Source organism: Brachycentrus maculatus, unplaced genomic scaffold (genome assembly GCF_059751285.1).
Source record: "Brachycentrus maculatus isolate JH-2025_06_01 unplaced genomic scaffold, ASM5975128v1 h1tg000033l, whole genome shotgun sequence".
NCBI classification, from domain to species: Eukaryota; Metazoa; Arthropoda; class Insecta; order Trichoptera; family Brachycentridae; genus Brachycentrus; species Brachycentrus maculatus.
Window position 1 is genome coordinate 2,178,120 of NW_028280787.1, and position 27,627 is coordinate 2,205,746.

At 32.2% G+C, this 27,627-nt stretch overlaps 1 protein-coding gene across 1 annotated transcript; it reads right to left on the reverse strand.

Annotated features, from left to right (window-relative positions):
* Positions 1-6,079: 6,079 nt before the first annotated feature.
* Positions 6,080-27,279, reverse strand: ort (glycine receptor ora transientless). The gene is made up of 9 exons (XM_088274324.1): positions 26,980-27,279; positions 25,166-25,313; positions 22,151-22,233; positions 19,987-20,213; positions 10,537-10,671; positions 9,363-9,463; positions 8,949-9,109; positions 7,913-8,018; positions 6,080-6,332 (listed from the first exon to the last, which is right to left on the reverse strand). Exons 1-9 carry the CDS (start codon positions 27,078-27,080, stop codon positions 6,150-6,152), a joined length of 1,245 nt encoding a protein of 414 aa, XP_088130450.1. The 5' UTR covers positions 27,081-27,279; the 3' UTR covers positions 6,080-6,149.
* Positions 27,280-27,627: the final 348 nt, after the last annotated feature.

Genomic DNA, 27,627 nt, shown 5'->3' on the forward strand with positions numbered 1-27,627 from the left:
ATAATGTTACAGCTGTTTTAATATACGAATTTTTGTTGCTAGTTGAGAGTTTTTTGGTTTTGTGATTTGCCCACGGATGAAATCAGGTTATGGTTTATAACACCAGTTATACAATATTTACGTGGAGTTTTTAAAGGAATAACCCGCGAAGCTCTTCTTTTAGTGGTATGCCGGTAGGAAAGTAAGGACAGGGAAGGTCAATGTGAAAAATACATTACAAAACTCAGACCAATTGAAAATTAATCATTCATGAATATATTTTGCGACTATGCCTGTCAAAAATGTTATTAAATGCAGGTTATTTATAATTTTTAAACTTGTAAATACAGAAAAATTATCTTACCACCACCAGAAATAGTTAGTTAAACCGGATAGCCCGCCATTAAATTCGTTGTGAATGTATTCGTATTAATGTTAACCACAATCGAAATATGGATGCTTTTCATTTTTAAATGTATTTATTTCTCTGAAACTAAGCGTTAAATAATTCGTAATGCATTAAAAACATAAATCGTTACTTTATTTTCAAAATACAATAACATCATTATATCTAGTAGTAATTTTTACTATCAACAGAATAACATAATATAATAAAGTGCAATAACGAATGCATAATATAATTAAATTATTAGTTGTTTATTAATGTAGCTAGTTTAACAATAAATACGTATGTACAGGCCGGCGCAAAATCAATCACCCTATCGGAAGATGTTATAATTTTTGCAAATGGCGTTCTACGTCAATCATATTTGACATTTGTGAACTAGACAGCTGCAGTATATAAAACAAGATTGATAAAACGAGCACACGCGTGTTTCAACACTGGCGGCAGCCACTTAACGGATATCAACTGTTCCACAATGTAAATCTCCAAATAAAGATTTTCAATACTGAAAATAATTTTTTCGTGTTAAATAAAAAAGTTATTTATAAACGAGATTCGATGATTAATTTTGCCCCACCCTAAATACGTTTGTATACTGCAGCTGTCCTAGTTCACAAATGTCAAATATTATTGACGTACCACACCATTTGCCAAAATTATTACATCTTCTGATACAGTGATTAATTTTGTGCCACCATGTACATTAATTTGTTCCTACATAAATAAATTTGTTGAAAACACAGCAACGAGTTTTTCAAAATTAATATATACATATTACAATTTGTATAAATAAGGGGCTATAACAATATTTTTTCATAAAAAAACTTTATTGTATTAACATGTAAGTATTTCAGCTCAACACAGGCTATGCCTAAAGAGCCGTTATACATATAATTAATAAAATATATTAAAAAACGTATCTATGTAGGTACCTAAAATAAATATAAAAAAAACAATAAAAAATGTTCGTTGTTCTAAATCTGATTTTTTTTTAATATTCACTAATTGGTTTGAAATATTGACACAACGTTTCATTCAGTGCACAATAGTATGTATTTTTACCTATGTAGTTCTCGAAACTAGTAGAGTTTACATTAACAAACTCAAAAAGTGGTATTGTTAAATTTTTTTTATTTTATATTTCAATCATTATATTATTCTACAAAGTCAAGATTGAAAAATTGACTGCCGAATAGCTATACAGGCTGTCCCATAATCCTACGTATTCCTTTTAAGGGGTGTTAGGCCAGCTTATGACTCACCAAAAAATTAAAATATGACCTCAGTAAAAATGCCTTAGTTTTCGAGATATTTCCATTTTTATGAATTTCCCAAACACCTACCCCTCAAATCAGTTTTTTGAGTGCCAATTCTTAAAAAAAAATATTTTAATTTTTATATTTTCAATTTCAATTTCAATTTATTCAATAAAAAAATAATATATACATAACAAACAATATTCAAGGCGTATATATTAAAAGTAAAAGTAAGCAAGAAGACTTAAAGGTGTAGAAGAATCCCGCTTCGGAAAACTCCTTCGGACACATGGAACAGATCAATATCCAATGTGATATTGTTCAACATAGCGGTAGCTCTTCCTACAGGCATAACCATCGGCAGGTTGGTCCTGTGTATAGGAATGTGAAACAATCTATGCCGACGCTGTCTTAGGTAACTATCGGGAACATACAGACCAATGCTCCGGATAATTTCAGGATTATCGATCATACCGCGCAACAATCGATAAAAATGCGTAATCAAATACACATTCCTTCTAGTCTCTAAACTATTGTAGCCAAGCATACCTTGGAGAAACTGGGTCGGAAATTTCTAACACCCCTTAAAAGGAATACGTTGGATTATGGGACACCCTGTGTAAATAAAATCCTTTATGTGCATTACATCAATTTATACAATGGTAATTAATATACCTATGTCACTTTGTGCATTACATTTTTTATTTTATTGAAATTATTTAAACCTTACGATCTAAAGATCTACTTTACTGTGTCTCCGAATTTAATTATTATTTTAATTATTATTTTATTTATTTAATATAGTTACAAGGGTTTTTCTTTTATTATTTAATTAATATTCTAGACATTTCTACTTTACAATCTTAAATTTAACAACGCAGTTCTCTCCAATAAAGAGACTTAGCTCTTGTGCTTGTAGAGGGTTGTACACTTATTATTTATTGTTTATGTTTGTGGGTGATATAATTTATTTTAATTTTCATATTATTTTCTGACATCTCAATATTGATTAAGAAGAATATAAAAGCCTGGGAATTTCCAAGGCTTACGACTGTCATAGGCTGGTTTAAGTAATCACTTTACACACGTGCAACATTCACCAATTCTATCCATGATTGTATCATCATGTTATTCTCAATCATGGGTAGAATTGGTGAATGTTGCACGTGTGTAAAGTGATCACTTAAACTAGCCTATGACGGTCGTAAGCCTTGTAAATGCCCAGACTTCCATATTCTTCTTCATCTATATTGAGATGTCAAAAAATAACATGAAAAATGACTCCTATAATTGGAGATAATTCAGATTTGTAATCAAGTATTTGTCACACTCAAAATGTTGTATTTTAATTTTAATTATTGTTAATATATTTTTTTTCTTCTTGTATTAATAGGTATAATTCATTTAATTTAATTTTTACGTTTGATTTGATTCTCCTCTCGTCCGACCAAAGATCCACCATTCAATTGATCTGGTATTTATGAACGGACCACTGATTCGGATCATTTCATTGAACGGATCTTACCCAACTGTTAATCGCTAAAGGATTAGGTACCTAACAGATTTATCAGAATGTGATCAAACCCTCGTAGGTACTAAACCCTAATTATTCGACGTTTTGGATCGATGTATACATATGTATAAGCTTGCATTAATTACACTGGCCAACAATAATTTTGTAACTGAAAGTTTGATGACTGATTTGGACTAAGTTAATCGTTCTTATTCAAAGTCTATATGGTGACAAGCTTGTATCACGTCAAGTTTTCATGTTACAGTCATATTATTGTTTGTATGGACCCCATACGTTAAAACCGTAATAGTGGGTGGTATCTAGACATGCTTTAGTCTAAGGTCTAATGGATTAAAAAAAAGTATTGATAATTATGGAGTGACCGTGGAAATATATTGACTTATTAATATTGAATACGATAGCATTATATGTTAATATGTATTTATACATAAATAATAAGATAAACTTTACAATGATTAAGAAAACAGTTGTTCTTATACCACTTGAGTTTTATTTAAGACTACTAGTTTCGGAAGCTAGAACTAGAACTAGAAACTAGCAGTCTTTAATAAAACTCAAGTGGTATAAAAACAAGTGTTTCCTTAATCATTGTAACATGTCTTACCACAAAGTTAACGCCGAAATAATAAATAAAAGATAAACTTTAGTCAATATCAGAATTAAAAATATCCATTACTATAAAATCTGACGTGCTGCATTTTTTTGCTTTCGTTTTTTTAATTCAGCTATGCAAAGTGCATAAAGATCAGGTATTTTCAGCCAGTTACAAAATAAAAGTTGTAAATTGTTGGCCAGTGTTATATATTTCTATTTATTATTTATACAATATTAAATAGTTTTTTCTTAAAATTATACAATACAACGCTACGAGTATATATGATAATATTACTGTTAGCATAATATTCATTATCTGTGTAACTAGTTATGTATTTATGTATAAATTTGAAACACACAAATTATTTAAAAAAAACCCTACAATGATTTTGCATGCATATCGCTCACTCCTTTCAAGAACGTCATAAATAAAAAAACGTGATTTTTCAGAACGTTTTTAAAGTTTAAAAATATAATACAATTTATTAAAAATAAATATCAAGGCACTTATTTAACTTTTTACTGCGCAACAGATCTTTTTAGGTTAAACTTGAAGGTTTTTTCTCCATTTGAAAAATAACTAGTTTATTTAAAAAAATAATTAAACAATACCCTTTCTTCAAAATGCAAAAACAACACTTTCTGCCCTGTAGCGGGTAAATATTAATTAAAAATATGCCTCTTTTACTGGGATATAGAACATTTTCTGGGCATTACGAAAACATGCATAACTGAAAATTGACGGTTTTTGATTTATGACGTTCTTGAAAGGAGTGAGCGATATATGTTGTCCATAATTAAACGAACGATTAAAAGCAACCACCATTTTTACATTTTTTTAAAAAAACATTCATAATTGTTTTATTATACATACATGATAACATCTCAAGGGAGTCTTCCAAGTGGCTTGAATAAGTTATACAAAGATATACGAGTACGGCTATGCAACATTGAGAACTCTAACTAATGTTGCAATTCTTCTTTTTCTACCTTTCAAGAAATTTACACTTAACTGTCATCGGTTTTCAATATTTTTCAGTTTTCAGGATTTTCACGACGCCCGTATTGCAATAGTTCTCTCTAATTTCAGATAACAAAGTTCATTGATTTATTGATTGTTTATTGATTTAGCGTTTATTTTGTAGAACTCCATTTTAATTTATGTATTAATTTTTAAATCAAACACAGATTTTTTGAGTCTACTAAGTTGTATTTATATTATTTTTTGACATCTCATCAAAGATGAAGAAGAATATGGAAGTCTGGGCATTTACGGGGCTTACGACCGTCATAGGCTGGTTTAAGTGGTTTGGATCTCACATACTAATATAAGAGTCTCTGCTTTATAAAAAGCTTCTTTACATCTCACCAATAGATGTCTCTAGTGAAGTTCTAGTGATTCATGAACAAGGTTTCTAAATTGGTTCATATATATAGAACTTCCAAGAATTTGAGTAGTGTGGTTATCAATAATGGGTAGAATTGGTGAATGTTGCACGTGTGTAAAGTGATCACTTAAACTAGCCTATGACGGTCGTAAGCCCCGTAAATGCCCAGACTTCCATATTCTTCTTCATCTTTGATGAGATGTCAAAAAATACTATGAAAATAACTCCTGTAATTGGAGATAATCCAGATTTTGTGAACAAGTATTTGGACACACTCAAAATGTTGTAAGTTGTATTTAATTCACGAAAAACACAAAAAATTAATATTATGACAATTGTTTCGCCTAGTTATGGCATTTTCAAACGACATTAGTTTGAAAATACCTTAACTAGAAAATGCTGTAACAATTGTCACAATATTATTTTTAATGTGTTTAAAAAAAAAATACAACTTAGTAGACTCAAAAAATCTGTGTTTGATTTAAAAATTAATACGTAAAATATATAACTCAAGTAAAGTAAAATATTTTGTCCGCCTCCGTAGTGTAATGGTCAGCATGCTCGGCTACCGTTCTGGATATCCCGGGTTCGATTCCCAGGGGGGGGGGTCAAATAAATAAAAGTGATTTTTTCACTGTAATATTTATACAATATTACCCTGGACTTGTACCTGAAGCGGAGGGCTGATCACCTTTCCTTCATGTGTTGACGATCAAGATGACACTGCGTTTATATGAAGCAGTGCCCTATGCACCATTGGGTGCGGATAAGGATTAGAAGAAGAAGAAAGTAATATAACCTAGATTTGTGAACAAGTATTTGGACACACTCAAAATGTTGTAAATGAAATTAAATTCACTACCAGCTCCGTAATTCGAATGCGCTATTAAAACTGCCAGCTTCAGCAAGTCGTCCAGAACACTGAGGAATTGATGGTTTTGAGACGCATGGATATGCAAGGAACTTGCGAAGGAGAGACCAAGGATTTTTATTTATATGTACTTGGAGAACATGATCCAGTAGGTTGCGTTCAGGACTGAGAAAAGAAGTGGGAAGAATACCCTGGAGAAGCGGTCGATGTTGAGGGCCCACATTCTCCGTTTGTACGCAGAAGCCCCCTTCCTTTTTGGCTTTGGTTTCGGCGGAGATCGGCTGTTGATGAAGAGGGCATTATCCTGAAACGGAGTAAATATTTCAGTTTCAGTTCAGAAATACATGGTTTCAGCTGAACATTTTTTCTTTATTTTAAAATTTTTAGCATAACAATAGAATATAAATACAAGTACAAAAAAATGTCTTCTTCTTATTATTATTGTAGGCCTTGCGGCCTGTTTTTAAGAGGGATTAGCCTCCTGCGATGTCGATTCCTAGATATCGACCCATCTCTTTGGTGGACCATGGGGTTGGCCTCACGGCAATGTGGGGGAGTCTGGATGGTTCTATTCTCCTCATATGCGCATACCATTGTCATCTTTGTTTCCTTCCCCATTTAGATGGGGAAGCGACGTCGTTAGCGACATCTTCGATCTCACATATTTCTCCCTGATCCTGGCATTTCTTATTCTATCTCGAAGACTCTTGCCTGACATGCTTCTTGGAGTCTTAAAAAAAATGTAACTACAAAAAAAGATCCCACTAAAGCATGGCCTGTGTGTGAGTAAACATTATATTTTAGGTTATAGTGAAGGGCACTGGCAAGAATACAATAGATATTATAAGAAGTAAAATTATATTAAAAGTGTTGATATAAACCACAAATATTTGATTTCAATAGAAATAAATAGTGAAAAAGGTAAAAATTAAAAAAATTTAGCAAATAGGTACTATATGAGTTATACGTTTAAAAGAAAAAGGAACTTAGATGTGTTTTTTCAATAAATAATTTAAGCAAAAAATAAAACCATTTGTTTCGCGTTTTCACAATCGACTTGAAATTGGACCAGTATGCGACAGTGAATGAAACATGGATCCATCACTACACTCCAGAATCTAATCGGCAGTCAGTTGAGTGAAAAACAACCAGTGAAAGCTGCCCAAAGAGACCAAAAACTCAAATGACACCTGGTAAGATTCTGGACTTTATATTTTAGGATTTGGACGGTATTTCATCCATCGATTTGGCTGAGAAAGACGAACCATTAAAATCAAATATTATAAGGCGTTTGGGGAAAATATTTGTGAAAAAATACCCAAATGAGATGTTCAATAAGTCTTCCTAGAACATTGTGATGTTCTTCAGCTCCTTTGTCGCATTTGTCGCATTTGTCTTTGAAATCGTCTCACATTTTCTTCCTTTTAAAGGTCTTTTGATTTTGGGGAGTAAGAAGAAGTCAGTTTTTTTTTAATTACCTAAGTGACTCTGAAATCTAGCTACGGCTTATGCAACACCACTTATCATGTCCCTACTCAGGCTTCAACTTTATAAGTTTCATAGCCTATGCCTACTCGTGAGTGGATTTACTCTTTATGTTTAAAGTTACTGTAATTCATGAATGAAAATTCTAGGCAAAAACACTCGCGAGAAGAAGTCAGAAGAAGCGAGTAAGAACTGAAAAAGGGTTGGGAAGAACAATGATCGAGTGTTTGCCCAAAAACTCACGAGGTCTGAAACCTGATTAGGTACCTAGGTTGGAGCGTTGTCGTGAACGTTGTCGTTTCATCAGCATCAGCCCATTCGGTTTCAGACTATGTATATCCTTGTTTCTTCTTCATTTTTTCTTATATGTTTACGAGTATATCATGATTCATTTTATACCTTTGGCAAGTTTGCATTTGATTCTGGAGGAGGTGGTTTCGGAGCGTCTGAATCCCCAAGAACGACATTCACGAGACAGTACTCCATCAACGCCATGAACACGAACCTTCAAGTAAAAAAACATTTTCTTATGTTTACCTACAGAAAATATCAACAAAATATTATTAATGTTAGCATATAAGTCAGCCTACGCGGTGCGCTGTCATAGTGTGTGCGCGCGATGTGTATTCAAGTTTTCAGACAAGATTTTCAATTCTACTTTGAATTATGAGTGCTTCATGAATATATTTTTTTAAATACTAACTTAAAAAATCAAAATAAAACACAATATAACGTTCAATTATAAAGTAAAAATACGAAATTCCGCAAAGCTTCTATATGTAGGAATGTAGGATAGTAAGGATACGGAAGGTAAATGTGAAAAATACATCATAAACTCCCAGAACAATCAAATATAATTCCCAGGGGGGGTCAAATAAATATAAGTGTTTTTTTTCACTCAATTTATTCAGTATTACATTAATTGATTCGGCAGTCACTTTGTGGTAAAATCTATCCATTTTTAATTTAACTTTTACTTAGTAAATACCACTATTTCTTAAAATGCATCGAAATACGTGTCACAGTAGATTTTAAGAAATAGTGGTATTTACTCAGTAAAACATAAATATTCAATATTACCGTGTTTCTATATTTATTCAATATTACCCTGGACTGGTACCTGAAGCGGAGGGCTGATCACCTTTCCTTCATGTGCTTACGATCCAGATAACACTGCGTTTATATGATGGTATATAAACGCAGTGTTCTATCTTTCACCATCGGGTGTGGATAAGGATTTAAAGAATAATGAATGATCGAAAAATCTAACATTATTATTTTAGCTTGAAAAATGGTATCAACAATGTATCTCCTTACTTTTATTTCTTTTTTTTATTCTAAACGATCAAGATAACACTGCGTTTATATGATGCAGTGCCCTATGCATCATTGGGTGCGGATAAGGGTTTAAAAAATAAATAAAATAAGGTCTTACACTGTGCAGACTGACATGAAGGCGTCCACCGCTTTCAGATACGAGACGGGTGGTAAGGACGCCTGCGATTTGGCGTGTTGCGTCGACAGCGTCAGTAGTGACGTCACTCCCAACGTCACTCGAGCAGGAGCGGCTTCGGGCTTTATCCAGAAAGAAACCCACTGAAAAAATATACATTTTGACATCTATCGGGTCATACCAGTCTAGATTTAGCCCTTCTTCCTCTGTTTTTTTTTCCTAATATTGTTTATTTATTTTTTAAACTGATTTAATATATTTCAAAACATGATAGTGAAAAAAAGGGTGGCTATTTTTGGCCCACTTTTTTCCGAGAGGTTAAAAGAAGAAAGAACAGAAATGGTTAAAATTTAACAAAAAACACCTGTTTATCAAACTACCCTCGTAGATACTTACCGACATTATGACTATCAAGCATGTTGGGATGTAAGTGTTGAATATATGATAGCCGAGTCGACGTTTCAGCACAAAAATCACTTCGAGGCATGTGAAGTTTCCTGAAATAAAAACACTGTAATGTATTCCATTTTTTAATATAATACATGAGTAAAGTAAGTAAAAGTTTAATAAAAACTTTTACTTAGTGAAATCCCCTATTACGTACCGGATAGGTACCACGTTATCGGAGGAAACGTTATAGGGTGTTAATTTTTTTTAATTGTATTTTTACATTTTTAATTACAGTTTTACTTAGTATTAGTATTATTACTATTTATTTGTATTTATACATTTTAATCCTGAATGACTGAAATGAGTAATTTAAAAGTAAAATACAATTTAAAACATTAAGGCCATTTTTTCGTCAAGTCGCATCTTTATTTTCTCTAAATTTAAGCATTTTACGTAATTGTATGCATTTTTTTGTATTTTAAAAATAAGTTTTTCTCCGAAATAATTATATGTTTTTTTAAATATTAGAGTTATTGAAAGGTAAGGAGTTAAAAAAATAAAATAAAAATATTTTGTCCATATATGTCTTCTTAAAAAAAATATATATCAAATTCACATTTAAAAAAAATCTAAAAAAAAGTCCTGAGTGTGGCTGAACGCATTCTGATTTAAACGCTTGAGACAACTTGAGATCTAAGCCTTAACCCCCTATTAGGTTCCCTCAGATAACGGAGTTCCTATCTCACTGTTATAGGGAAGTTCACTGTACCATTTTAATTAAATACATTGTGACACATGTTTCGATACATCCAATATCATTACCGTATATGAATGTTGGAAAAAGGAAAATAAAAAATAGATTATAATTTCTATATCGTAGTCGTACAGGAGAAAGTGACCAACTATCAAAACGTAAAATGTTCAGAAGGGCCATTTAAGTCACTTTGCTTGGCAAGAAAATAAACATCAATGCAGTCATTTTTAACAAGTCAATAAACATATTATACTTCCATGTTTGAAATCACCTTGGGATATTTTTTGGCAATATTAAGCTAGTTATATATCAAATAGTCAATAATCACGTTTTTGCTAAAAATACACTTGGTCACTTTCTCCTGTATGACAACGATATGAATGTTGGAAAAATGAAAATAAAAAATAGATTATAATTTCTATATACCTGTTGAGTACACTTGCGTGCAGTCTGCTGTCCGATTTTGCACCAGCTGAAGCTGTGGAAGTTCTATGTTTTCATCTACCACAAGGGGTACATCGGGATCCCATTGGAATACCATGTCATCGGTGGTGTGGGACACTGCACAACAAAGTCAAACCGTAAATGCCCAATATACGATAAATCGCGACATAATTTTCATTAAACACTGGTAACATTTAACGTTATTGCATATTGAGCTAAGAACACCGTTTATGTATTGAAAAAATAAATTTTTATTTTTAGTATTTTACTTTTAAATCACTCATTTCCGCAAGTTGAAATGTAAAAATACAATTTCAAATACTAATGCATCTTATATAATATCCCTAAGATAAAGGGGTACCTATGTCAACATTGGTTGTTTACTGTTTTCTAAAAAACAAAAAAATAACCACATAAACATTCTTCGGGCGTGGAAAAACATGTGACCTCCGGTGGTCTCCGGTGGAATGTCGCTAAATCGACCGTCGCTTAATCAAGGGTCGATATATCGACAACGATAATTCGACCATCAAAAAAACATTTTTTTGTTTCTTTATTATTTGTGTTCCAGTCTTGTTAACCTTAAACCCATGTCCCAAAATGAGAAATAGAAATTACTCATCGGGAATATTATATGTATATAGGACTTATATGTATGTAATATATTTTGAAAAAAAAATAAAAAGAAAATTTTAGGAAAAAATGTTTTGTTTTCATTTTAGGAATTATGACCACAATTCTAGAATTGGGTTCAGAGTTAATTTAATGCATATGATGAATAAATGTAATAATTAGCTTTACAGAATAAAATAACAACTTTGTAGTATTTTCCACATGAATTTTATTTGACCAGCAACCGGGTTACATCGTAACCGAGATCGTAACCGACCGACCAGTCTGATGATGTCAGTTATGACGAAACCCGGTTGCTGGTCAAGTAAAATCAATGTGGAAAAAAACTACATACACAGTTGTTATTTTATTCTATAAAATGCAGTTCTACCAAGAAATATCAGTACAAAACATGGATAAAAAAATTACGTTATGCAAATTGCCTACAACAAGGCGCAACACAAGGGAAAAACAAGAGTATGAATAACAAATTAACTAACTAACTATCACGCGGCTTCCCCGCGTGGGTAGGTAGAAATATTATACAAGTAGACTTTTTATAAAAGCAATAAAGTAATATAATAAAAAAAAATTTAGCCTCCAACCTAATAATGTCGGAAACGACGAAACGCGGTCACTGGTCATATAAAATAAAATAAAATGAAATGAACAACATTTTGAGTGCGTCCAACCAGGATTCGGACTTTACATACAAATATAAGAGTTTTTGCTCAATAAAACTATGTCACTAGTGAAAATTCTAGTGATTCTTGCAAAATGTTTCAAAATTGGATCATATATATATATATATAGAACTACAAACCAAGAATTTGAGTAGTGTGGTTGTCAATCATAGGTAGAATTGGTAAATGTTTCACGTGTATAAACCAGGCTTTGAAGGTCGTAAGCCCCGTAAATGCCCAGACCTCCATATTCTTCTTCCTCTATGTTGAGATGTCAAAATATAATATAAAATGTCCTAACTGTCCATCGAACCTCCTCCCTTAGGTTTTCCCTCTACCTCCTTCCCTAAACTCCCTTTTCCTTTGCCTTCCTTATTATACTCAATTTGTAATTTATATTTTTTGAAATGTTCAAGAACTATCTACCCTCTGATTGCAAACAGCCATACGAGTATATGGTATCAAACGTTTTGATCAATATCACTTGTCTGTTTTTGGTTGGTTGGTTGCTTTTTAGCAATTAGCCCGCCAATGTACGTATTTCTTTTCTGTACATGAAGTTTAAATAAATAAATAAATTAAATAAATAAATAAATAAATTTCACCTTAGACCCTAGATACCTGAAGTGTAGGACTGTTTTCCTTACCGTTTTGTAATTAAGGATACAGTGCGGCTGTCCAAATTTAAAACACAGTAAGGGACATTTTTTTGTGGTAGTTTTTTTTTGCATTTATGGACTAAGTAGACTCTCCTTAGTCCAAAAATGCAAAAAAAACCTACTACAAAAAATGTCCCTTACTGTGTTTTAAATTTGGACAGCCGAGTGCCTCATCTAAAATTGGATGAGGATACGATTCCGCTATAATTATCTTCAATTCTTTTTTAAAATATGGCTGGCTTCTTCAGAAAAAAATGTGTTATGTAAATTGCCTACAACAAGGAGCAACACCAATAAATAACAGCAGTACGACTAACTAAATACCTTATTTTTGTATTCCCGATATTATTAATAATTAAAGCATTTTCTTTGTGGTTAGTAATTTTTACTTATTTATATTTTCACAAAAATATTAATAATATTAGTATAAAACCACTCACCGAGATTTTTATGTCTACCGGTAGACATAAAAATCTCGGTAAGTAGTTATATGCTAATACATATTACTAACATTTTTGTAAAAACCTTTATTTGTGTTAAACCTTACTGGTCCAATGTCAAATCTCATTCGTCATCGATTTTTTCCTCTTAGGTCCTAATTCGACATTTTTTCATCATTAGTATTATTTACTTAAATTCCAAGCCTACATATTTCGCTCACTCCTTTCAAGAACGTCATAAATCAAAAATCGACAATTTTCAGTTCTGCGTGTTTTCGGAATGCCCAGAAAATCTACTATATGCCAGCAAAATTGGCATATTTTTAATATAATATTTACCCGCTACAGGGCAGAAAGTGTTGTTTTTCCATTTTGAAGGAAATGTATAGTTTATTTATTTTTTAAATATACTAAATATTTTTCAAATAGAGAAAATACTTTCAGGTGTCACCTAAAAAGATCTGGTGCACAGTAAAAAGTTCAATAAATGGTTGATATTTATTTTAAATACATTGTATTATATTTTTAAACTTTAAAAACGTTCCGCTGAAAAATCAAGTTTTTTATTTATGACGTTCTTGAAAGGAGTGAGCGATTTGTCACTCGTATCTATTACAACAGTATGTGGAGCAGAGGACAAGAGTTTTTTTTCCAATTGGAATATAACTGTCTACCTAGATTTTTTTTTAATTTTGGATAATAAATTGTAAAATGCAAAATAATTAAAAATAAAGAAAAAATAACAAGCACGCCGCATCTCCGCAGGGGTAAGTAGAGAGATTATACACGTAGACTTTTTTATAAGAGCAAAAAAAGTAATATAGGTAATCAAAAATTTGTCTTACCTCCTAACAGCCTAATAATATCGGTAACGAAGAAACTCTGTTACTAATCGTATAAACTAAAAGTAAAAAATTATTAAATTTGTTGTTTTGATATGTAAATTGATTGAAACCACCCTGTAGTGGAGATTAGTGTGAGGGTAGATGGCCCCGTGTAGTCTGTAGGGGTCGCTAAGAAGGTGGAGGACATCGAGTGGAGTGTTGACACGATCCGTTCTCATTATTTCCCTTCGGTCGGTTTCACTCTTATTTTCCCTATTTTTATCATCAAAGACTGTCACCAAACTCTTGTCGATGTGGAAACTCAAGCTGAAAGATATTATCTCCAGTGAAAATACCGAAAATCCACAAAAAATTAATAGTACTTATATCTTACCTTATGTTTTCCTCATTTATTTCTTTTAAAAATGCTTCTTTTGCTTATTTATTGTACCTGTTTATTATTTTTATATTTTGCCATGTATTAGTTTTGGTTATTTAAAAAAATCTTTTTTGTTACTTTATTATGTGTGTTTCAGTCTTGTAAACCTTAATCCCATGTCCCAAAATGAGAAATAGAAATTACTCATCGGGAACATATACATATATGACTTAGGTATGAAATATGTTTTGAAAAAAAAAAAAAATATCTATATATATATATATATATATATATATATATATATATACATATATATATATATATATATATATATATATATATATATACATACATATATATATATATACATATATATATATTATATATATATATATATATATATATATATATATATATATATATATATATATATATATATATATATATATATATATATATATAAAGTAAATCCTTCTATATCCTTAAGATGGGTATCGCATTATCGCAGCATTAACCAGCGAAATTACTGAAATGAGTAATTTAAAATTAAGCTACAATTTAAAAATCTTAACTCCATTTACAGTTCCCTCCGATAACGCGATACTTATCTCGTTATAGGGGAGTTTACTTCTTCCAACCCTAATCCGCACCTGATGGTGCATAGGGTAGGTACTGTATCGTATAGAAGCAGTGTTTAACACGAAGAAAAGGTGATCAGCCCCAAGCTTCAGGTACTAGTCCAAGGTTATATTAAATAAAACCTCCCTTGGAAACGAACCCGGGACCTAATGCTCTAACCACTACACTAAGGAGGCGTAAAAAATGGATGTATATAACTTCCAAAATTTGAGTAGTGTTGTTGTCAATCATGGGTTGAATGGTGAATGTTACACTTGTATAAAATGATCCTTTGAACCAGTCTATGACACGTCGTAAACCCTAAAATCACTCAGAATTTCATATTCTTAATCACCTATGTTTAAATGTCAAATTCATTATTATTTTAATTACAGTTTCATTCGATAAATAAATAGTACACAATTTCCTTTAGTCTGTAAGGCTTCCCACAAAACCCCGCCATTTACATTTTCATCTCGTGATGACGTCATTAAAAGAGCGGGAAATCTTTTCCATAGATATGGAGAATAAAAGAAGCGGCGCTGACGTCACAATAGTTGGCGGGTCGCCGAGTTGGAGTTGATGACGCGGCGATTTGGCTAAACAAGGGCCACTTCACATCTATTCAAAGGCCTCTTCTATGGTCTAAAGGGGTAATGCAGCATTCACACGGGAGAAATTACAAAAAAAATATTAATTAAAACACAGTATTCATGTTCCATATTTAGGCAACCAGAAACTGCTGAAATGCGAATGCTTAGATAGTCAGCTGAAGTGTCGCTTAGAGACAAAATAAAGATTATAAAATGAAACAACTTAGTTTTAACTACTTTTTTATTGGTACAGTTTATCCAACCGGCTTCGATAAGAACCTTGTCATCATCAGGGTTTATATGGTTTTATTTTTGTATGGTGTACGGAGTGCGTGGAAGTTTTTGGTAAGGGAATTGTAATTAATTATGAGTATTTCAATGTTTTAGAATTTAGTACATAAACCCTGAGGATTACAAGGTTTATGTCGAAACCGATTGGATAAAGTGTATTAATAAATAAGTGGTTAAAACAAAGTCTGAGTTACAAACAATGTCAAAGTTATGTCCGCCTCCGTAGTGTAATGGTCAGCACGCTCGGCTACCGTTCTGGAGGTCCTGGGTTCGATTCCCAGGGGGGGTCAACTAAATATAATTGATTTTTCACTGTTATATTTATACAATATTACCCTGGACTGGTACCTGAAGCGGAGGGCTGATCACCATTCCTTCATGTGTAAACGATCAAGGTAACACTGCGTTTATATGAAGCAGTGCCCTATGCACCATTGGGGTGCGGATAGGGGTTTTATTATTTATTTATTATTAATTAATTAAAAGTATTTCAATGTTCTAGAATTTAGTACATAAACCCTGAGGATTACAAGGTTCATGTCGAAACCGGTTGGATAAAGTGTATTAAAAAATAATTGGTTAAAACAAAGTTGTTTAATTTTATACAGTTTATAAAATGTGCCTCAAAGTATTTGTGAAAAACATTCAAGAAACAAAATAAAGAGTTCAGACATTCGTGGAAGCCTGGCTGTAACGGGTAAGGTAGAGGAAAAGCAGTTGAGATGGTACTGGCACATAGGACGCAGAGAACCTGAACATATTGTAAACCAGACGATTGCCATGGATCTTTCTCGAAAGACATCTAGAGGAAGATCAAAAAAATCATGCTGCGGAAATATCACATGATTCGAAGGCATGACCTAGGTGACGTTGTATATGATAGAAGGACCTACAGCCTGAGGACGAGGAGAGCTGATCCCAACAATCTACAAAGACGATAAGTTGGGATGGAGCTAGGAAGAAGAAGATGCATGTTTAATATTTGGCGAAAGCGAATCCGTCTTCATCGTGTAGTGGAATCGTTTGATTACCACACATGAGGTACTTGGTTCAATTCCTGAAGGATTAATTCGAATTAAAACTAGTTTAATTAAGATTAGTTTTAATTTGTACCAGAAGATGAAAACAACTGTCGTTTTCGAAACTAGTCGTAAATAAAAATAAAACTCGATAAAGTGGTATATTCAAGTGTTTAATTTTATATATTTATATGTATATTATATAAATATAAATATATATATATATATATATATATATATATATATATATGTTTATATATATATATATATATATATATATATATATATATATATATATATATATATATATATATATATATATATATATATATATATATATATATATATATATATATTTATATATATATATATATATATATATATATATATATATATATATATATATATATATATATATATATATATATATATATATATATATATATATATATATATATATATATATATATATATATATATATAAAGTGTATGAATATTTGAAATTTAACTTTTTAATGTTTCTTATGAAATTGTAACCCAACGATTTGTTGGATTTTGATTGGTATCCATTTCACTGGTCCTTTATATTTTTTGTACTTGTATTTCGTTTTTTCCAAGGCACATTTCCATCTTTAAGTATTTAATCGTGAAAAGAAAGAAATTCTTCGAATTCGGTGTTTACAATTCCAGGTATAAGGGTTTCCTAAAAATAGGGAGTAATACTGATTTTCTGCTTTATTATTTTCGACCCAATTTTCCAACGCCTCCTACAAATCAAATACGCGCCATGACTTGACTTTGACAACTTCGCAATAGCAGTTATCGGTAAATCGAGTGAATACCTATGTACATCAAGATTAATATGTTTTTTTAAGGATTAGCAAACGAAAGCAGGTTGGGTATGGTGTATGACACGATCGATTTAACACAGCATCGATTCGATTTGGTGCATCGATACACCACTTGGGAGCGAATAAGCCCCAGAAGTAGATTAAATATAGTCATATTTTCTTATTTTGTTTTTACCTTATGTTTTTTATATTTTCTCATTTGTTTATTTTAAATATGCTTCTTACCTTTTGTTTTCTCATTTGTTTCTTTTAAACATGCTTCTCGTGCCTATTTATTATACCTGTTTATTGTTTTTATATTTTGCCATGTATTAATATTAGTTTTGGTTATTTAAAAAAATATTTTTTGTAACTTTATTATTTGTGTTCCAGTCTTGTTGACCTTAATCCCATGTCCCAAAATGAGAAATAGAAATTACTCATGGGGAATATTATATTTATATAAATATGACTTATGTATGTTATATGTTTTGAAATAAATAAATAAATAAATACAAATCTCTGTAGGCGGTAATACGTACGTGGAAATTTATAACACGGACAATAGTGTGCGTATCCCAAAACACGGAAATCAAATATGTGATAAGATCGTTTTGACCGCGTTTGGCTAGTATGCTGGATGTGCCGATTGCCAGATGAAATAAAAGTGTTTTTTACTCTAGTATTTATTTAATACATACTGCCCTGGAGCCTACCTGAAGCACAGGATTGATAACCTTGCCTTCAAGTAATAAACGATCAACTTGACATTGCATCAATTTGATGCAGTGTCCTTTGCACAGTTGGATGCCGATAAGTGTCAGTAGTTAGAAGTTATTTTTGTTATGTTTTTCGATCATTTACGTCATGTTTTTATTTTTACTTCATTATTCTAAGAGGTGACGAATTATGAATTTTCCCTTTTGACAAACACGTCGGATGCGGTCTAGAAGGCAGTGCTCGCATCTCTGCAGGCACCTGCCTTATCGACTCGTGTAGATTACGTCTCGGGCTGCCTTGTGTGTCGAGTGTGGTCGAGTGGCCGCGGCCTGGAGTGGCCTCGAGTGTTCGTTATCGGGGAAAATCGGCGGGAAGCATACAAGATGGCGGCCGAGTGGGTCGTGACGTCACCGCAACTTCGTTATTTTTAGGGGGCAATTATAAAAAAAAATATTGAAAAGATACTAAGAAGACGTGCAAGAAACGTGCATTGTCACGCATCTTTTTCATGTTTTGGATTATAGATATAAACCCTAGAATACTAAACTGTCGTAAAAAATACGACGGAAAAATGAGGATTCCTAGAAAAAACCATGTTCGCGTCGTTTTTGCACCGAAATTCGTCATTATAATACACGAGGACATAATAGAATACACGTGGAGTCGATAAACGCAACTAAGATTGGAGTAAGGTCCTTGCAATATACTTCCTAAAGCCAATCAGGGATCCAAAATAAATTAACTGAAAAAATACTTTATGGAAAGATTTTTGTTTAGCGATTAGTTATATTTTCTCATTTGTTTTCTTTAAACATGCTTCTTAACTTATGTTTTTTATATGCCTATTTACTATACCCGTTAATTGTTTATTTTATATTTAGCCCTGTGTTTTTTTTTAGTTAGTTTTGTTTAATTTTTTATCTTTTTTTTATAAACTTTCATATTTGTGTTTCAAACTTGTCAACCTAAATCCTATATTCGAAAATGAGAAATGGGAATTACTCAATGCGTGTATTATATATCGCTCACTCCTTTCAACAACGTCATAAAAACAAAAAAAAAAATTTTTAGTTGCGCATGTTTTCGGGATGCCTATACCTATACAATGTACTATATCCCAGCAAAAGCGGCATATTTTAAACATAATATTTACCCGCTACAGGGTAGAAAGTGTTGTTTTTGCATTTTAAAGAAAAGGTAATGTTTTTGAATTAATATAAACCCTGATGATGACAAGGTTCTTGTTGAAACCGGTAGGTTAAATTGTATTCATAAAAAATGTTTATAAGAAAGTTATGTCATTTTATAAAGTTTATAAAATGTGCCACAAAGTATCTGCGAAAAATATTCAAGAAATGGCTTTATTTTTATTAATGTAACTATTTTTGTTAATGTAATGTAAAGTTTATTCTTGCTAATGTAACTATTTTTTATAATATACTTTTTTAAATGAAAATCTGTACAATTCCCAAACAAATAAAATAAATAAAAGAGATGGTGTGACGACATTATCGCTGTGGGGGGTAGAAACTGGCTGCAAGAAGCAACCGACCGGAAGAAACGGAAGAGGAAGAAGCCTATATCCGGCAGAGGAGGTCAGAGGGCTCATAAAGAAGAAGAAGTACAGATGTTTAGAAAATTAATTAAAATTATTAAAAAAAACTTATGGAACCATATTAAATACAGATATAAGGGATGCAAGATCCGTTGACTTAAAAAAAACATATTAAAAAATAATAAAAAGTAATGGGTTAAAGTACTCACAGCTTTCCATCTGTAGCTTGCATTCCTGCGTGTCATGGGGGTAGATGAGGAAGTTCATGGCGCAGGAGAGCTTGAGGGTGAGCTTCACCATGTACAAGATGGTCTTGTCCTTGTACAACCAGAGGTAGTGGTTCGGTATGGTCATGGTCTGAAACGTCACCGACTTGGCGTTCTTGAAGAACGAGTCTGGTCTCCACATGTGCTTCAGCCAGTCCACTTCCAGTAATCTAAATCAATAAATGGACCACATGAGATTTTCATAATGGCAGCCTGGCAACCATGGATATAGTGAGATTTGCCAACCTGGTGATTTTACAGAAAGGTCGCTCCACCATGAGCCTTCATGATTAATTACGAAAAGGTATTGTTTAATTTTCTTTTTAAATATACTAAATATTTATCAAATGGAGAAAAAACATTAAAAAACATAAAAAGATCAGTTGCACAGTAAAAAATTCAAAAACTGGGTTGATATTTATTTTTAATGCATTGTATTATATTTTTAAACTTTAAAAACGATCTCCTGAAAAATCAAGTTTTTTGATATTATATATGACGTTGTTGAAAGGAGTGAGCGAAATATATTATAGACCATTGAAAAATTATTTAATTGTAGTAATTATTATCCGTCTCAGTAGTGTAATGGTCGGCACAGTTCTGGAGGTCCCGGGATTGATTTCCAGGGGGTGTCAAATAAATATAAATGATTTTTCAGTCTAATATTTATTCAATACTACCTTGGCCTGGTACCTGATGCGGAGGGCTAATCACCTTTCCGTCATGCTTTAACCATCAAGATGACACTGCGTGACGCAATTTGTGGCGAAAATTATAACATCTTCGGAAAGGATGATTAATTTTGCGTCAACCTGTATAAACAAAAAAAATACCCGAGACTCTCGCGCGTTAGAAGTTAAACTTTTTAGGATCTAGAAACAGTATATTTTATGCATTGTTCTTTTTGTATTTGTATACCATTTTATCATATCAGGATTAGAAAATGGTTATGTGAAATTTCATCGATGAAAATCTCTCTTAATTTTTCATTCGAACCCTTATCCGCACCCCAATGGTGCACAGGGCACTGCATCATATAAACGCAGTGTTATCTTGATCGTTAACATACGAAGGAAAGGTGATCAGCCATCCGCTTCAGATACCAGTCCAGGGTAATATTGAATAAATATTAGAGTGAAAAAATCACTTCTTTTTATTTGACCCCCCCTAGGAATCGAACCCGGGATCTCCAGTACGGTAACCGAGCGTGCTGACCATAACACTACGGAGGCGGACAGCACTCTTAAACAAATGATATATTTCTTTTATTCGTCAATATCATCTTAGAAACAAATTACGGGTTTATGATCGCTGAAGGAAGATGAAAATAATTTAAACTGTCAATTTTCTAAATAATGAGGGAATACTCGGCTATCCAAACTTAAAACACAGTAAGGGACATTTTTTTGTAGTACGTTTTTTTTCCATTTTTGGACTAAGTGGCATCTACTTAGTCCAAAAATGCAAAAAAAAAACATACTACAAAAAAAATGTCCCTTACTGTGTTTTGAGTTTGGACAGCCGTACTGCGTCGATGGTAGTGCTTGGATCTGGTTGTAGACTGACCATTGCCAGCGTACAATTTGTAACTGGTGTCGGGTTGTAGTCCCGTGGTTAGTGTCGCGGACTCTTAGTTAGAGTTTCTCGGTTCGAACCCACTGTACCTCAATTCGATACCTATTTCTGATAATAGGCTCACAGCAATAGTATGAAATTGAAATATTTGTGTAAATAATAAAAATACAAATATTTCTCCTTTTAATAAAAAAAGATACCGAGATTTCCATATTCTTCTTAATCTATATTGAGATACCTACCAAAAATGTTAATGTTAGTTTGTTCGAAGGACTCGTCTCAAGCTGATAGAGGGAAGTCAATTGAATTAAACATTGAAATAACACTGACTCAATGAAACGCAGTGCCCTATGCACCATTGGTTGTGTAAGAAGCAGAAGAATACTCAAATTCGTTGGTTGGGGATATGGGTAAGAGGAAGAATGCTCAAATTCGTCCATTCTCAAGTTTATTTTACGTATGAAACGAATCCGAAAAGTTTTTCCGTTATTTTCCGAACCGTGAAATTAGAGGAATGTAAGGAGCTACCGACCTGTACTCTGACGTCATGTTTTCAGGAAGTCGCAGCCGGAAATCCTTCCACGTCTGAGCAAAGAAGATGTCCGCTGCATATGTCTGTAACGGAAATGACGAACTGCATATAAGTACTCACTACTCGATGGGCTACTGACTAAAAACGCATTTTTTATAAAGGGTATTCTTACGATACCTATATTAAAAACATTATAATCAAGACGACTCTTGATTAAATTATAAAATAAATACTTAGTTATTTATATTGTCTTATTTATTAGTATTTCCAGAATTATATATTTTCTTAATTATTGATATTTTCTGAATTATGTCTATATATATACCTGAATATATTTCTGAATTATGTCTATATATATCTGTATGAAATATAATAATTATTGTCTTAGTTATCGATTATTGTCTTATTGTCTTTGTCCGCCTCCGTAGTGTAAAGGTCAGCACGCTCGGCCACCGTTCTGGAGGTCCCGGGTTCGATTCCCAAGGGGGGTAAAATAAATATAAGTGATTTTTTCACTGTAATATTTATTCAATATTACCATGGACTGGTACCTGAAGCGGAGGGCTGATCACCTTTCCTTCATGTGTAAACGATCAAGATAACACTGCGTTAATATGACACAGTGCCCTATGCACCATTGGGGTGCGGATAAGGGTTTAATTATTATTATTATTATTAGTTATCGATATTTTCTGAATTATTTATTGCCTTAGTTATTGATATTTTTTTAATTATAGACATTTTCTTAGTTATTGATATTTTCATAATTATTTATCTTCCCGAATGATGCCGATGATTTTTTTAAATCATCGGTATTTTCCGAATTATAAATATTTTGTTCCTTACAATTTTTTTTAATAATGTCATTTTCTGAATCACACACATTTTCTGTTTTTTTTATATTCAAAGAATTAAAAGTATTTTTAAAATTATTTAAATATATAAATTTATTTATATTTTTGGATATATTTTTGAGTAGGTTAAAACACGAACTATTGAAAATACACGTATAGATTGCATATTTAGATAAAAACATTCCACAATATTTTTACTGTATTTAAATCTTTGTTCACAAACCTAAGTGGACAAACCCAGATTTGAGAACAAATATTTGGACACACTCAAAATATTGAGGATTTTTGGAAATTAAAAGTTGTTGTTTGCAAAACAAAACAATATATCGCTCACTCCTTTCAACAACGTCATTTATAAAAAAAACTTGATTTTTTAGGAGATCGTTTTTAAAGTATAAAAATATAATTATTTTTTTTTTAAATAAATACCAACCGACTTTTTTAACTTCTTACTGTGCAACAGATCTTTTTAGGTAAATTTTGAATGTTTTTTCTCCATTTGAAAAATATTTAGTATATTTAAAAAAATAATGAAACAATACCTTTTCTTCAAAACGCAAAAATAACTCTTTCTGCCCTGTAGCGGGTAAATATTAAGTTTAAAATATGCCGCTTTTGCTGGGATATAGTACATTTTCTGGGCATTCCGAAAACATACACATCTGAAAATTGAATTTTTGATATTTGACGTTGTTGAAAGGAGTGAGCGATGTGTAATATAAACATCAAATTATAAAATTAAAATAATAAATAATTTAAACTTAAAATAATATAACACAGATAATAATCATCATATTATTATATAAATATAAAATCGCATTTTTTGCTTGAAAAAGGGGTAAATACACCAAGGTCTCTAAATTATTCAGTCAAGGAACAATTGTGAAGCATGGTTCAATATTAGAACAGGAATACTGTGGATCGTAAGAATTATATTTACAATCCCTCAGAATCAACCCCTACTTGCCACCCCTGAAGCCTTACCACTCTTCCCACCCCCTATTTACTTACATTTCCAAAGATTGAAAGCCTTCGACAAAAGCGGAAACGGATATTAGGAACACGAATTTAAGACCTCAAACCGCCAGTCAGCCATTTTCAATTTCATTTTAAAAATCAAAGGACGATCAGCGGGAATTTAATTTCTGAGGCGTTTGGTAGATGAGACGAAAATTTCCTCATTGATGTAACTATCATCTTACTAAGAGTAAAAAGCATTCATTTGGATAACTATGTTATACTTTTTTATATAGTGTTATATTTGTTATTTACTTTGCTTTTTTTAGATGGGAATTGCATTTATTATGTACCTTGCTATGTACAAGGTCTATAGATCATTTAGTGGATTTAAAAACCCATAAAATAACTAGGTACCTACCTATACATTTTATTAAGTACTTACAAATAGTACCTACATAAAACAGTTCTACCACCAGATGTCGCATGCGTCGCACAGAATTAAACAAAAGACTTCCGATAATATTATTAACTGTCAGAATCAGATAGATAGATAGATAGATAGATATAAAAATTATTATAAAGATAAATTAAGAATAAACTTTAATTACAAAGCAACACATTGTTTATTTTATTATTATACGCCCACTTTACATATTATTTACACCCAATTTATAAAGAAAAATATTACCACGTTATATATATATATATATATATATATATATATATATATATATATATATATATATATATATATATATATATATATATATATATATATATATATATATATATATATATATATATATATAGTCATATTTTCTTATTTTGTTTTTGCCCTATGTTTTTTTTTTATATATTCTCATTTGTTATTTTTTCTCATTTTTTATATTTTCTCATTTGTTTATTTTAAATATGCTTCTTATGCCTATTTATTATACCTATTTATTGTTTTTATATTTTGTCACGTATTAGTTTTGGTTATTTAAAAAAAATATTTTTTGTAACTTTATTATTTGTGTTCCAGTCTTGTTAACCTTAATCCCAAGTCCCAAAATTAGAAAAAGAAGTTACTCATCGCGAATATTATATATGATTTATGTATGTAATATGTTTTGAAAAAATAAATAAATAAATATTTTTAAAGAATCTGAGATAGATGAGAATAAATAATAATTAATAACAAAATCATATATAATTTTACCATGGAGTTCTCATCAATGGAGTCTAGGCCCATGACAGTAACGTGAAAGTACACGACTGTGGGATGTCCTTCGTCCTTCTTGGGAGGTCGCATCTTGTCATACTGCTTTGGATCCTCGGGAAGGATTTCTTGGAATGTCAAACTGGACCTAAGAAAAAACATGTTATGAAGTATGTGATAATTAAATTTACATAAAAACTACAAAAAACGTTAAATTATTTTTAAAATGTGGTGTTGGAGGCGCAGGCTACGAATTCCATGGACTGCTAGACGCACCAATGAGTCCATTCGCCAGGAACTACGCTTGGATGGCTTGACTCTGGCCAATGTCTGTACACAACGGATTCTCCAGTTGTTTGGACACGTTGCGCGTGGCAACGAGGATAGCCTGGAACGACTGGTTGTGATCGGTAGCCTGGAGGGGAAGAGAGGGAGAGGCAGATCCCCACACGATGGACCGATCAAGTTAAGGCAGCAGCAGGCACCTCGGTGGTTGGAGCGCTACGTGCAGCGCAGTCAACGAATAACTGGAGAAGAATCATTGCTTCTGCAAGGGTCACAACCCTCAGTAATGAGGAATAAGACGGAGAAGAAGATAATTAAAATATTGTAATAAATACAAGATATTTATGGCAATCTCTTCATCGATGTAACACATCGTTGTATAGTCATTTCTTGTCTGTCTATGAATAAATAAATACAGAATTATACCATAATCTTTATAAAATTAAACAACTTTATTCTAAGCACATTTTTATTTTTAATTAATATTTTACTTAGTAAATACCACTATTTCTTAAAATCTACTGTGACACGTGTTTCGATGCATTCCGCATCATTTTCAAACACCGAAACACATGTCCGCATGAAAATGATGCGGAATGCATCGAATCTCGTGTCACAGTAGATTTTAAGAAATAGTGGTATTAACTAAGTAAAACATTAATTAAAAATGGATAGATTTTACCACAAAGTGACTGCCGAATCAATTGATGACACTTTTTTATTATTAGTACACTTTAACCAATTGGTTTCGACAAGAACCTTGTCATTATATTTTTTAAATCATATGGTGTAACGGAGTGTGTGGAAGTTTTTGGTAAGGGAATGTTATTAACTATGAGTATCTTTTTAAATGTTTTAGAATTTAATGAACCCTGATGATGACAAGGTTCTTGTCGAAACCGGTTGGTTAAAGTGTACTAATAATGAAAAAGTGGTTGAAACAAAGTTGTTTAATTTTTTTTATTAAAACCCTTACCGCACCCCAATGGTGCATAGGGCACTGCTTCATATAAACGCAGTGTTATCTCGATCGATTACACATGAAGGAAAGGTGATCAGCCCTCCACTTCAGGTACCAGTCCAGTGTAATATTGAATAAATATTAGAGTGAAAAAATCACTTATATTTATTGAACCCCCCTGGGAATCGAACCCGGGACCTCCAGAACGGTAGCCGAGCATGCTGCCGACCATGCTGACTACGGAGGCGGAGTCCGCCTCCGTTTAATTTTATAAAGATTATAAAATGTGCCACAAAGTATCTGCGAAAAACATTCAAGAAATTATTCCATAATTTAATAAATAATAATTTGAATTAATATTGACGTCATAATTATCTCGCACTCGCGACATTTAAAATGTTGAATGCTTCATCATTTGTATCTCTCTAACTTGTCTTTAGATTTCAGCAAAAATAAAAATGGAGCTGGTTTAGGTAAACAAAAAGTCTTAACAAGGTGATGATGACGATGATGGTATATAGATGATGTTATGATATAGTTTAGGTCACAATACGATTAAGTTCCTTACTGGGCATAGCAGAGGTCTGTCGAAGCCAGCAGAATGTTGGCACACACTAGTAACGCGATCCACACCCATCTCATCCATTTGGTCGCCATGATGGGGCCCATGCAGTCACATCACACACGGGGCTGTCACAGAGCTGTCACGGCAGTCACAAGGCTATCACGGGGCTGTAAAGGCCGTCACAAGGCTATCACGGGGCTGTCACGGGGTTATCACAGAGCTGTCACGGACCGTCACAAGGTTATCACGGGGGTGTCACGGGCCGTCACACCCCGTCACTCGCGACATAGGATTGTCCACTATTACCACCTGCGATAAAGATATGATGATTAAAGATTTTAAACTAATATTGGAACTATCCCATATAGGTTTCAAATTATTTTAAACATATCGTAGTCGTACAGGAGAAAGTGACCAACTAACAAAACATAAAATATTCATGAGGGCAATTCAAGTCACATTTGCTTGGCAAGAAAATAAACATCAATGCAGTTAGTCATTTTTACCAAGTCTATATATTATACTTACAAGTTTAAAATCCTATGTGTTTTTTTCAGGGCAATATTAAGCTACAAAGATATCAAATAGTCAATGATGCACTTGATCACTTTCTCCTGTATGACTACGATATGGAAAACAGAAAAAAATGCA